Source organism: Oculina patagonica, chromosome 12 (assembly GCF_052425735.1).
Source record: "Oculina patagonica isolate OP01 chromosome 12, crgOcupat, whole genome shotgun sequence".
NCBI classification, from domain to species: Eukaryota; Metazoa; Cnidaria; class Anthozoa; order Scleractinia; family Oculinidae; genus Oculina; species Oculina patagonica.
Window position 1 is genome coordinate 18,443,603 of NC_135769.1, and position 13,935 is coordinate 18,457,537.

Sequence of the window (13,935 nt, forward strand, 5' to 3'; positions counted from 1 at the left end):
ATAGTGTGCGGATGGATGTTCCTAGTGACTTTTATTTCAGAAAAGATTTCCAATAGTTTCTTCAACTTTATATCTTGGCAGAAAAGATATTGGTCAAGAAAATTTTGCTGATATTGACAGATTGAAAAACGATGCCGTGTATATGTTAATGTCCCTTTGACTTTTAATTAAAAGTACAGATATTCTGTTTAATAAGTAGAAAAACAAACTGCTACAGCTGTTTTGAAATTGACAGATAAAATATACCTCAATAACGGCGTGGTAATAGGTTGCCATCAAGTGGGCTCCTCTGGTCCACTCAGTACCATGCATTGTGTAGTAGTTGAATGCTTTTGGCGCATTCTCATGTTTTAGGGTGCGTTCGTTTGGGAATATGCTGGAATAAAAATAAATTCCGGCATAAATTCCGGCTATTCTGCTCTTGGGAGCAGAATTGCAGGAATGGAAATCCAAGTATAAAAAATTTGGAAATCCAAAACCTCCTCCCCCTCAACCTCCTCCCCCACTCCCAGTGTCCGCCTGGAAACGAGGTTACTTGACAGTTGCATTTGCTCCACCTGCCGTCGCCTGCCGGTTGAGACGATTCAGTTCAGAATTTTGAGATGGGCGTTCGCGGACTTATCAATTATATTAACGATATCGAAACTCTTTGGACACAGATCGAGCTGCGACGCACAAAACTCATTATAGACGGATCTAGTTTATGTAACTATCTTTACGAGAGCAGCGACTTCGACTCTCGATATGGAGGCCAATATTACGAGTTTTACAACGTTGTACTTTCGTTTTTCGATGCGCTGGATTCTAAAGGCGTAGAATCCTTTGTTATCCTCGATGGCGCACAAGATTCAAGTGGCAAAAAGTTGGACACGGACAAGAAAAGGGCAAAGGAGATGATCGAAACTTCTGATAAATTAGCCTACCATTCTTTATCAACTGATTTCTTACCTCCGCTTTTGTCGAAGCTGGTGTTTATACAGGCGCTGAGAGATCGCGGAATAAAATTCGCTGTTTGTGATAGGTAAGGTGTAATAAAATAAACAGAAAGTAACAAGCACTGACGGCATGATTTCGTTTTGTCAGTCATGACTGCGTTCGCATGTGAAGGATAGTATGGAAGAAAATGTATATATCAGAAATTTAAGTCCGTTCCAAAATAGACAAAACGGAGTCGCCATCTTGAATAATTTGGCAAGCGAAATGTTGGTCTCTCCCGGGAAATTATTCCAGATGGCAACTCGACGATTGATGACTACCCGACTATGTCGGCGCAAAAACAGAGGCTAGGGAGTATTTACAGTCTACCATAGCTACAACTAATAGGTAGATGTTTATTATGAAAAGGGTCCTGAAAGGGGGGGGGGGGGGGGGATATAAATCCCATATACTCAGCCCAAATTTTGCCCAAATTCCATTTCCCAGCCTATTGTTTCCCAAATTTTCCCAAATCCCAGTCCCATTGTTTTTTGTTCGTTATTCCCAGTCCAAGTAACCATAATCCCTTTTTTCCCAGTGAAAATTTGCGCAAATCCACGTTCTCATGTTACCTCATTAGGCCCCTCTTTAAAAAAACTGAAAGGGAAGAATAAAGTGAAATCCTTGATCTCTTGGTTCCTCTTATCTGGCAATACCTTGAGCCAAGATAAACAGATAGATGTTTTATTAGTAAACTCATTGCAGCCGCCGGAGCAGCTGAATTGCGAACTACTTTACAACTGTACAATGATAATCGTATATACAAGGCAAAGTATTACAAACTATTTATAATTAAAATATGATTCATAATGAAAGTGGTTCTAAACCTTCGTGTCTTACAAATCGGTTACTCAAAGTATCTCCGTGTTCGTGTGCAGGAAGTGGACTCGTTACGTGGCGGCAGCAGTTCATGTAGCTTGTGGCTTGGATCTCCCAGAATTTGATCGAATAAAATTTCACTCAATGCCTGTTTTCTCATACAGTGAAGTGATGCCAGCAGCTACTATAGCCTCCGCATAGGGTAGGTAGGGATAAATTATCCGCAGCGCGCGCTTTTGCAGTCTTTCCATGTCATAAAATAGGTACTGTGGAAACGCATTATGGAAAACTGGGCATGCGTACTCTAAAACAGGGCGGATGCATGTTATATAGAACAGTAACATATCCTTTGCGTTGACCAAACGTCGTTATCCTTGGATTTGCTCCACTAAGTCAAACACTACAATTTTACCCTTGATTTCTTAGCACAATTTTCATTTCCCTTGAAGGATCGAGAACTAGGGATTCCACCGTAGAATTTTGTGTTCTTGTTCTTTAGGACCTTTAGATGAGGCACGACAGTCTTTGAATCAAAGAGAGTCATGGATCAAAAAACTGTATTTTCGTAAAGTACGCCATGGCCCTGTCTAAACTATTTTTTTAAATTTCCAGGCAATTATGTTCTTTTTTTTTTTTTTTTAAAAAAGATTATATTAAGTTCAAATCACCTGTTATTGTAGCAAGCTAGTTTGAAAATAAATGTATTTTGTACAGTTGGGGTGTCAGGCACCGCAGAAAAATCATCGGTCCGGTCACCGGTCAGTCGTGCAACTGATAAAGGGAGGCAAGAAGGAAGAAAACCAAATCCTTACCCATCCCTTCTTTCCTTGTAGGCTACTCGAATAACGACTGTAGAAAAGTTAACTTGCCTGTATTCTCAATGACATAAAATCTTCTTGTTTCTTTTCAGTGAAGCGGGTGCTGAAATCGCCATCTTAGCCAACGCTTGGAACTGCCCTGTTTTAAGCAACGACAGTGACTTCTTTATCTTTGATATTGAGGCAGGCTACATTCCACTTTTTTCCCTTAATTGGAAGTCTGTTCGATTACCCAGCAAAATTTTCCACCGGAGGAAACTGGCATCACACTTTCAAATTCACGAAGAATTGCTTCCTCTGTTCGCCTCTCTAGCAGGAAATGATTACGTGAGCGGTGACGATGCATTGGAACCGTTTTTTCGTCGCATTCAAACACTAACGGGGATAGATCATTTGAGCAGAAAGGAGGGAAGATTTGCAACCATCGCAAATGTGCTCTCCGACGACGCTATAGAAACTGTCGAGAGTGTTTTCCGAGAGGTATCGCGTTATGACGGAGGTCAACTGGAGGAAGCTGTTGGGCATTCCCTGCAAGAATACACGAAGAAAGAATCGAATTTATTTCCCTATTTCCAGGATGGCGTGGTTTGTAGCTCTCTCAGGACTCAAAATGACCGCGAAATCTACGAGTGGGTTTTGCGCAGGTTTCGTGAGGGGCAGTTTTCTACCAATTGTATGAGCGGCTTAACTGCGGGAAAAGTTTTCCTCAAAGCTCAAGTTGAAAACTGTCAGGAAGTATCTGCAAACTACTGCTCGCGATTGCTGAGACAGTACGCGTATGGCATTTTAAACGATGCTGCAGCTCACAACGGGGAAGGAAATATTACGATGGTCGAAGAATGGAACAGAGAGGGAATGATGGTCCGGCCGACAAATGTGCCACCCATTCTCTCGGACAAAATCTATTTGATAGTAAAGCCAGGAAATGAGTCACCTAATCATGATCAAGAGGGCATGGTCTTAAGTGCGAGTCTCATCCCACGCCTGAATAAGAAATATCGAGTGTTGGCTTTGTTGGATGCGCTCGATTCAAACACAGCTCACATCAAGTTGTTGCCGAAGAAGTTTAAATTAATTGCAGCGTCACTTCGTTTTCTCGTTAACAATGCTCAGCCAATGTTAGAGGAGAACCACCTCATCGCCTTGCTCTGCTGTTGTGTTACCTTGGAAGAAGATTCAGTCGAACGGATAGAGAGCGCTGTGAATAGAAAACCATCCAAACTTGATCGGAAAGCGGCACACAGCTTTTGTCAGTGGCAGTGTGTTTTGAGAGACGCCATTGATCTTAATTTTATTTTGCTTGAACCCCTAGCTACACCCTGTATTCACAAGACGTTCAATGGGCGATTGGTGCATTGTCTGCGGGAAGAACTGAATGAAGGTGTGGAAGGTATGTCTAAACGTCCAGTTCGGGTTCACACGAACTAATTTTAAATTGTTAGTATTTAAATAGTGTGTCCATTTGGAGGTTTCTTGCTGCTACAGTGGAACCTCACCTTGTTATCACTGCCACTTTTGTTTGTCCCGGCGTAGCGCCCATACATTTTCTTATAATAGAACCCCGTTAATGCGGTATAAGGCCAGCGACCACATTGTGAAATCCAAACTTGTATAATCCTTTATAATTTTACCCCGTTAATACGGCCACTCGAACCAAATACCCATTTTTCAATACAGTTATGTTCATTTTTCTATAATATTGTATATGTGCTGATTGCATCTTTATTAGTTTTAAAATAACTGTTTATCTGCAGTCGTTTTTTTATTTTAGAATAGTTGTTTAGAAGTGCAATAGTTTCGTTACTTGAAGTAGATCCCGGGAGGAGACCAGTCATGAAATTTGACCCTACCTCGTTTATATACGGCCAAATTCCCATGGCCCGTTGGTGGCCGTATTAACGGGGTTCCACTGTATCTTATACTGGCGATTGAAAGCATTCGTTCATTTGTTTGCTTGTTCGTTCGCGGTTTCATTCGAGAGTAAAATCGTTACTTCTTTTCGCCATGAGATAAAAAATAAAAAAATAGTAATAACGTTAAAACTGTTAATCGACGTTTCGATGTATCGAACATCGTTTTCAAGATTAAAAATGTTTGGTAAGTGTTCAACTGAACTCAACTCTTTTAAAACAACTTGAACACTTACAAACATTTTATTCTTGAAAATGATGTTCGATACATGAACGTCGATTAACAGTTTTAACGTTATTACTAATTTTTCTTGTAAAATGCTTTAACAAGCAACTCATCATCCAATCGCATAAGAAAACATAACCCAAACTATTCGACTTTTCTTTTTCAGGTCGTAGGCCAGCAGCACTGCATCGATCTGTCCGAAAACGAGTCGTTTTACAGACAACTTTACAATGCAGTAACCGAAGGCTTAACAGAAAAGTTGACCAATAAGAAAAAACCGGTCAACGTTCTATGTTTGATTTGCCTATTTGTGGGATTTTGTGTCGGTGGGATAGTGGCTCTTGTTCGAATATTTATCTGATCCAGCGTACAGTAAATAGAGCGGTTTTCAACTGAGGTCGCAATACCAAACTAAAGTAATCACTTTGGCCAGTCATAAGATACAGACAATACCATGAACTAATCAAAACTGGAAGTAAATACATGCCGACGCAAAACGCGGGAAAACGCGTGTGAGCGAATCATGATTGGTTTTGACTTTACTGCTGATTGGATGAGAAGTGACGCGAGATTTTTTAACCAATCACTAAGTAGTAAAAGAAAACCGAGGCAAATACAAATTTCTTTCGACACTCAAGCGAAAACCGCTCTAAAGTAGGAGACCAGCATGGCCTAGTAGTTGCATGTAGCTTTACAGTCGCCAAACTAAAATGAAGTGAGAAGGAACAGTGATGAGTGAACAAGGAAAACGCTGGAGAGACGCGACACGGAGAGGGAACAAGGAAACGGAAGAGGGGGAACACAAGAAGGAACGACGACACACGGAACAGACTGGCGACAAACGAAAACAATGTCGTGGACTCCCACGAGCGCCGAGATGAAGGGGAGATGTCCACCCTGAAAATGACGAGTCAGAACGCGGAGGAGAATGGGGCGGATGGTCGGAATCGCTCCCCGGGGACGCGACGAGGAATCGCGATGACGCGCAGAAGTGTGGCCACCACAGAGGGGGACTGCAGTGAAGAGGTAGTGAAGTGACTGTTGAGGTGTGCTCATCAATAAAAAAAGAAAAAAAAAGTAGTAGTTAGGGCTCGGGACTTGTAATCCGGAGTTCCCGGGTTCAAATCCTCCGCCCTACCGCTTGGTGGATTTGTGTTTGGTGGTCCCGAATTCTACTCGTCCACGCTTTGTAAATAGCCAACTGGCCCCGGTTGTTCGAAGGCTGGATAACGCTATCAACCGGATAAATCACTATTCAATGGAAAGCCTACTATGTTTTGCTAACACTTACCCGCTGGATAGCGATTTATCCGGTGGATAGTGTTATCCAGCTTTCGAACAACTGGGACCTGGTCAGCCTCCTGCCAGTTGGGATTTTTAACAAATTTATGTTCTATTTGCAATATTTGTTGTTTATTTACAGTGTCCACATTTTGATTCCGCGCGAAAACTGAAATTGCAAATGGACCGCGGGTTTGCAAAAGCTGCCGTTATGTGTTTAAACAATATTCCGAAATATTCCGAGTGAGCCCTGTCGTCTTGATGTCAAACTCAAGCTGTACGAAGAACGGCAAGGGGAAATCTGTCCGAAGTACCTAATTAAAAATGGCACATCTTCAAGAAAAACCCTAAACTTAGTTTCGAGTTATTCTCATCCCCAGTCTCTAGCTTAGTTATCATTCCTTTTTGGTTTATTATTTCCTTGTGGGTGTTTTTCTGCCTTAGTAATATATTATTTTGAGGCTTTCTTCGGTTTGAAAGTAACTTTGTACATTACACAAATGACTTCAGATATATTTGCCCCTTTTCATATGCGCATTTTTCTAGATTTCTATTGTTGGTGCTATCGGGCGTGAATGTTTATGGAAAATTGAAGAGGTAGTTATTATTTAAATAATAGCCTGAAATGAGACTCCTGTCTCACCCTCCGCCCTCAGTCAAACTCTATGTCTATTTCTTTTTTATGTCAGCGATTTACAGACAAAATAGTATATTCTACCTATTCAACCAAGTATATTCAACCTCCCAAGAGTGATGAAACTCTAAATTCGCCGTACAGGAACAATACATTGTTGTTTGTTGTTAAAGTGCACCTAACCCGGCCCGAAACAATACTTTCAAAATTGATTGTACATGAGTTAGAGAGTTGAATGGTTAAATATTTCTTCATCTCAATGTTGCGTTTTTAAGTTATGAAGGTTTATTTTTCCAATATGTTAATGAGTATGACGTCCACCCAGTCTTCATTCAATATACAGATTTTGACTGGTTCACACAAGCAGTATTTAAAAAGCATTATCATAATACTCGCAATTTCCACAATTTTTATTGTAAATTTGGTGTCTGGTAATGGCGAGTAAATAATGATATAAGCAAAACAAGTATGCTTAAAAGCCTGGGTAGACGTCATACTCATTAACATATTGGAAAAATAAACCTTCATAACTTAAAAACGCAACATTGAGATGAAGGAATATTTAACCATTCAACTCTCTAACTCATGTACAATCAATTTTGAAAGTATTGTTTCGGGGGTTAGGTGCACTTTAAGAAAGTAAAGGAAATCATCAACTTGGAACCCCGATGATGGACTCATCAGTTACGAAGCTAAAATGACCTTTAAATTATTCTTATTTATTCCTCCTAATTTTTAATATAGTAAACTATTGCATTTTCAATTGTACAAAGTAAATTTTAATACAGTCGAAGCTCTCGTAAGCGGACACCCTCGGGACACGAAAAAAGTATCCGTAACTGGAGCTGGCCGCTTACGAGAATGGTTCTTGTAAGCGGCCACTAGAGGTGTAGGGGAAAGATGGCCGGTTACGGGAGCTTGCCCAGCTAACAATAACCGAACGGACGTGGATGACGACAAAACAAACACTGAAATATGGTACTGTAATTACTGTAAAATCAATGTGACGAATGGCGATGCGAAGTTTATTTATAAAAATAAGATACAGAGGTTGTTAATAGGATTTTCTTTGGGCTGTCCGCTTACGGGAGCTTAAAAACAAAGAAAAAGTCTAAGTCGTAATCTCTGAAAGCATCCGCGGCCGCTTACGGGAATGTCCGCTTACGGGAATGTAAAAATACAGAGTTTGTATGGGAGTTAAAACGCGGTTTTAGACAAGGCGGCCGTAAGTAGAGCTGTCCGCTTACGGGAGTGTCCGTTAAGAGAGCTTCGACTGTATATGGTTAATTAGTAGATTGTCCCCAATTAATTTTTTTTAATTTCGCATTTTTAGAGTGATTTCAGTAAACCCGTGAAATAGTTATTACACTTTTAGATACTGTTACACACAAATTCCCTTGTTTTCTTTTGTTTCCTTTTGACTATTACGAACAAAATGGTAGATATTGTTTCACGGGTTAAATAAATGAAATCACTCTAATTGTACATTGTAAATTTGAATATATTGTTAAGAAGTAGAGTGTCCCCAATAAGCTTCTCTTAGCTAAATACTTACCCTGAAATAAAATAAATTAAATAAATGAAATCACTCTAATTGTACATTGTAAATTTAAATATATATTTAAGAAGTAGAGTGTCCCCAATAAGCTTCTCTTAGCTAAATACTTACCCTGACACTTCAATAAAGTTTTTATCATTATTAAACGCGTTTTAGCTTTGGTTTGAATAAGGCATCGACTCTTGAAAGGGAAATATAAATAAATCAAATTCTTTCGGTGGGTTCACGACTTCCTTATTAATTTTAACTGAGCTGGGAAGCGAATTTCAGCCTAAGCTTTAATTGTACATCGACTGATGAATCGTAATGAATACTTAAAACTAAAAAGATCTAAAAAGGATGAAGGGAACAGTTGAACTGATGTGACTGATTTTTGCGGAAAAGGTAACTTATGTAACTTATATCAGATTTAATGCTCGGAAATTATCCTTGTTAGCTATGTGGCCGTAATTTTGGCGTTAGAAGAGTGTTGCTCTATAAATTTGAAGTTTGATACTCACAATTAATGAAAATAGAAAGAATTACTTAAAATACCGTGGGCTAGCCCCTTTAAATTGCATCTTATTAGGGCCCACTAGAATATTTCATGTTTCAGTCCAACTGAAGGATGAAACTGTTTGACGATACTCCGTCGTCGGTAGAGTAGAAATGAATGCTCGGCATTCAAAATTAAACTAAAAATCTTGTTTGTTTCCGATAAAAAAGGTTAATCTTACGTTTCTTAGCTGTAGTTTGTTCCATACAGCTTAAAATAATTTGGGTTGGCGAGTAGTGCGTGGTATTATGGTTCTTAACGACTTTCATTTCAGAAAATATTTCAATAGACGCTTCAACTTTATATCTTCATGAAAATTTCGCCGATATGAGCGATGCGATTGGTTAATACTAATCTTTTGACTGATTAACAAAAAACATCTGTCGTTTATTTATTTAACATCCCTTTGACTTTTAATTAAAATTACAGATATCCTGTTTTGTAGAAAACCAAACTGCTACTTACGTTAATTCATTTGTACACCTGTTTGAATTTTAATTAACGTCCTCAAAACACTATAACTCAAAACAATCCTTTAACACTAGCTGTCTTGAAGTTGACAGGTAAAATATAGCTCCCAAGTTTTATGAAGTCAGAATTCTTGTTAAAACATTAGGAAGGTATATTTGCTGTGAAAAATGTTCTTATGTTGCGTTACATTTTCACAATCATTCGATTTTGTAGCCGATATGCCTAACGCAGTCTTTTCGAGCTATTCAAACGCATTTTGTTAAATTTTGGCTAAGTTGTTATGCTTGTTACAAATATTTGCTTGATTAACTGAGCTTAGAACCCACATGGTTTGTTGTGATACTTGGCTTGTTAAGCTTTTGTTTTATGGTTTTTGAATCGAAACGATTAATTGAATTAGGTGAATGATGCACTAATCGGTTGCCATCGAGTAGGCTCGTCTGGACCACTTTGTTTTGCCAACTTCTTGAAAACATTATTCATTATTCATTATTGCCGCTTCCACTCCTGATTTAAGGACGATTCAGTTCAGAACTTTAAGATGGGCGTTCGCGGACTTACGAGTTATATTGACGATATCGAAACTCTTTGGACACAGATCGAGCTTCAAGACACAAAGCTCATCATAGATGGATCCGGCTTATGTAACTATCTTTACAGGAGCAACGGCTTCGAATGTCGACATGGAGGCCAGTATGACGAGTTTTACAACGTTGTACTTTCGTTTTTTGATGCGCTGGATTCTAAAGGTGTAGAATCCTTTGTAATCCTCGATGGCGCAAAAGATTCAAGCGGCAAGAAGTTGGACACGGACAAGAAAAGGGCGAAACGGAGGATTCAAACTTCTCATGTCTTAGCCGAGAATTTGACATCAGCTGACGGCGATGACTTTCTACTTCCGCTTTTGTCGAAGCTGGTGTTTATACAGGCGCTGAGGGATCGCGGAATAAAATTCGCTGTTTGTGATAGGTAAGGTGTAATAAAATAAACAGAAAGTAACAAGCACTGACGGCAATACTTTATTCTATTCATGACTAACATTCGTGTGTGGAAGATAGTATAGTGGAACCTCGATTTAACGAACCTCTATATAACGAAGTCCTCAGTATAACGAACGATTTTCTTTAGCCCGGCAATAATTTAAGTAAAATGTATAGGACAGAACCTCGATATTATAACGAAATTCTCGCTATAACGAACGAACACAATCCAGAAACCCAAACTTAAAATATACCTCGATATAGTGAATAAAGGTCAACATGTTTATGTACGAAAGATTAATGCGAAACAGACCAACAAGGATGAAATTCCTTTAATCCTGTAACAAGAATTTCTGCGCTCACTTTCTTGGATGGACGATACATTCTTACGGATGACAAGAAAAAAAAACAGAGGCAATCCTCACTGAAAGAATGTTTTGATTAAGAATTCTGATAAGAAGATTTACTGCAATAGTATAGTGTTAAAAAATGTTAACGTTTTGTTACCATGTTCATTTTGAGGAATACCTTATTATAGGAAATCAGGCCCGTAGGGTGGGGGGGTCCGAGGGGTTCGAACGAACCCCCTAAAATTTTTGAAGTCGGCATTTTTGGGGAGTTGAAAAAATAAAAAAATAGACAAAACAATCCAAAGACTGTGACCGGTCGATCACATGGACGACTACCTTCCTCGTCAGGATTATCTGAGGAAGCCGCAACATTTTGGCACTATAATAAGAAGTTCTAATGTTTTGGATTGGTTAATTGATGTTCGTTTTGCTTTCCATCCTTGTCGTGGCGCACGCGGCAATTAGAACTAGCGTTGGTTGGCTGGATAAGCAAGCATGCGCATTAATTTTATTGTTTTGTGGATTTCTGGACAAAGCTCTTCAGTAGTCTAAGATAACCTGAAATCATGCCCTCCCTCCCTACTAAGGGAAAAAAGCCTGATCGCAGGTCAAGTCTAAGACAGTGTGTAAGCATTGTAAAATAATCCTAACCAAAATGTCTGAAAATTATAGAATTACCCCGGGGAACAAACAAATATTAGAGAGGTTAAGAATAACGTTTATTTTTTCCCGCAAACGGCAACAATTTAACTTCTGCAGTCTGCCGTTTGGCGTTTGTAAACGGAAATGAGTAGTTTTTTGTTTGTCGTGAATGTGGGATTTTCCCCTATTTTTATGAGGGATTAATTTTAAAATTCCATATAACGGTAACAAAATGAAAGGCAAGCTCGCGTTTGCTGTTTGCCGTATAACGTCATGCTTAATCTCTCTATTCTGTACTTGCTAAGACGTGGAACATGTTCAGTAGTTGTTTTTAAAATACATAATTTTATGACATGTCAGATAATTCATCATTCTTTCAATTTCTTGTCCACTTATCCATTCTGCATGTTATTTTAATATTTGTGTTTTGAAAACCGTCTAAATGCACATACTCATTTCTAAACATTTTAGAATTTTTTTAAAAATTAAAATTCCTTTCGAAGAGCTAATATTGAAGGAAAATGCATCCCATCTCAGAAATGAAATGCAGAAATGCAGGAAATTGCACTTGAGAGAACCTAAATTTGCAAAATTTCCTGGGGGCATGCCCCTAGACCCCATAGAGGCTTGTGCCTTCGGCGCTCGTGTTAGCGCCTCCGGCGCTAAGGAATACCTCCCAAAAAATAAAAGAACCCCCCTCAACAGAATCCACCCTACGGGCCTGGAAAATTAACGCTTGTGTTAATTAAGGTATTTGAAATTAACCCCGAAATTAACGCGACTTAAATTAACGCGAATTGAAGGAAAAATTACTTCTCAATAAAGGAAATTAACGCGAAAGAGGGGGTAAACTTTCAAAATGAAGGAAATTAACGCGACGTACACAACTGGAACAAGTTTATTTCAACACTTGCAGGCGTATAATCTTAAACGCAAACAATGTTCGTGGTACTTTTCCCACTTTGAGCGTTCTTCGCAGCATCAATGATAGTGGCAGATAAAACAATGCTTTTTCCTTGGAGTCAAGAACTTCTGGACTGCAACGAGAAATTGGGGCCAAAATAATGGAAATTAACGGTGCGGAAATTAACGTTAACTAAAATTAACGCGAATGTTTAAAATTCGCGTTTATTTCATGACGCGTTAATTTCCTATAATAAGGTATCTTAAATGGAGGACGCATTTTTACTGATGACAAAACAAACAATCCTCATTGGAAGCAATCTTTTATTAGCGTCTCAATTTTTGATTAGTACTGAGACAATGTAGAGCTTCGTATAGACATTAAAGAACGATTGTTTATTAGCAACTGTTCAGATCCTCTCTCTTCCGCAGAGGCCTCTTTCGTGTTTCGTACGGGCTGGGAAATGAGGAGAGGTAAAAAGTATTAAAGCGCGCGGAGCCTGGAGAGAATCGAAACGAAAGCGCGCGGAGAGAGGTTCAGATCCGTATCCAGACCAGTACAACGTAACATTATTGAAAATTAATTATTAACTATACCTCGATATAACGATATTTTGGTTGTTTTCGATATAACGAACTCTCGATATAACGAACAAATTTCCACAGTCCTTTGGCACTTTGTTTAATCGAGGTTACACTGTATATACCTGATTGAAGAATCGTTGACCCACAGTGAAAAGCATAAACCATGAACGATACGACCCAATTGTTTAATGGGAAATCGGAAAAATAACCGTTTTCTGTGACAGAATAAACACGATGATAAGACAGATTGCTTAAATAATGCGTCTTAGGCTCTTAAAGAAAGAAAGTGTCTCGATTATCAATAAAAGGATATAACTAAGCTTACCGATGCTGTCTACCCAGAATATCATTGGGTCATATCGTTCATTGTTTATGCTTTTGACATGGTCAACGTTTCTTCAATCAGGTATATAAGAAAATGTATACGCCATTAACTAAGACCAGTAAGGGGAATTCTTTCTCAACAAACAAAACGGAGTCGCCATCTTGAAAAATTTTGACGAGCGAAGTCCCAACGTCACTACCCGACGATTTCAGCCCAAAAACTAGAGGGAGTGTCTACCATAGCTACAATATTCTAATACGTTGATTGTTATTATAAATAATAATAAAAAACTGTATTTTCGTGAGTACGCCATGGCCCTGTCTGAACTATTTTTTTAAACTTCCAGATCTTTCTCTTCTTTCAAAAGACAGAAGGATTATATTTAGTTCAAATCACCAGTCATTGTAGCCAGCTAGTAACTAAGTAGTATGTATCCTGTACGGCTCGAGTGTCACGCACCGCAGGGAGAATCCGGCCGGTCGTGTAACAGATAAAGGAAGGCAAGAAGGAAGAAAATCAATTCCTTCCCCATTTCCTACCCGTCATGCCTGTATTCTACACCTCAATGAGATAAAATCTTCTTGTTTCTTTTCAGTGAAGCAGATGCTGAAATCGCCTCCTTGGCCAACGCTTGGAACTGCCCTGCTTTAAGCAACGACAGCGACTTCTTTATCTATAATATCAAAGCAGGCTACATTCCACTTTCTTCCCTTAATTGGAATTCTATTCGATTAACAACCAAAATTTTCCATCGGAGGAAACTGGCAACACACCTTCGAATTGATGAAGAATTGCTTCCACTGTTCGCCTCTCTAGCAGGGAATGATTACGTAAGTGCCGAAGCATTGGAACCATTTTTTCAGGCCCTTCGTCGCATTCACACATCAATGGGGAAGGGTCATTGGCGCAGAAAGGAAGAAAGA

At 39.1% G+C, this 13,935-nt stretch overlaps 1 protein-coding gene across 1 annotated transcript; it reads left to right on the forward strand.

Moving 5' to 3' along the window:
* Positions 1-575: 575 nt before the first annotated feature.
* Positions 576-13,762, forward strand: LOC144632418 (single-strand DNA endonuclease ASTE1-like). Its single transcript, XM_078491067.1, has 3 exons — positions 576-1,021; positions 2,705-4,002; positions 13,608-13,762. The coding sequence occupies exons 1-3, from the start codon at positions 603-605 to the stop codon at positions 13,661-13,663; spliced, it is 1,773 nt and encodes a 590-aa protein (XP_078347193.1). The 5' UTR covers positions 576-602; the 3' UTR covers positions 13,664-13,762.
* Positions 13,763-13,935: the final 173 nt, after the last annotated feature.

What these genes read in the sequence shown, in the direction of transcription:
- LOC144632418 (XM_078491067.1), top strand. Translation starts at nt 603, where the DNA reads ATGGGCGTTCGCGGACTTATCAATTATATTAACGATATCGAAACTCTT. An exon ending in AAATTCGCTGTTTGTGATAG is followed by an intron (nt 1,022 to 2,704) that starts GTAAGGTGTAAT and finishes GTTTCTTTTCAG; the next exon opens with TGAAGCGGGTGCTGAAATCG. An exon ending in ACTGAATGAAGGTGTGGAAG is followed by an intron (nt 4,003 to 13,607) that starts GTATGTCTAAAC and finishes GTTTCTTTTCAG; the next exon opens with TGAAGCAGATGCTGAAATCG.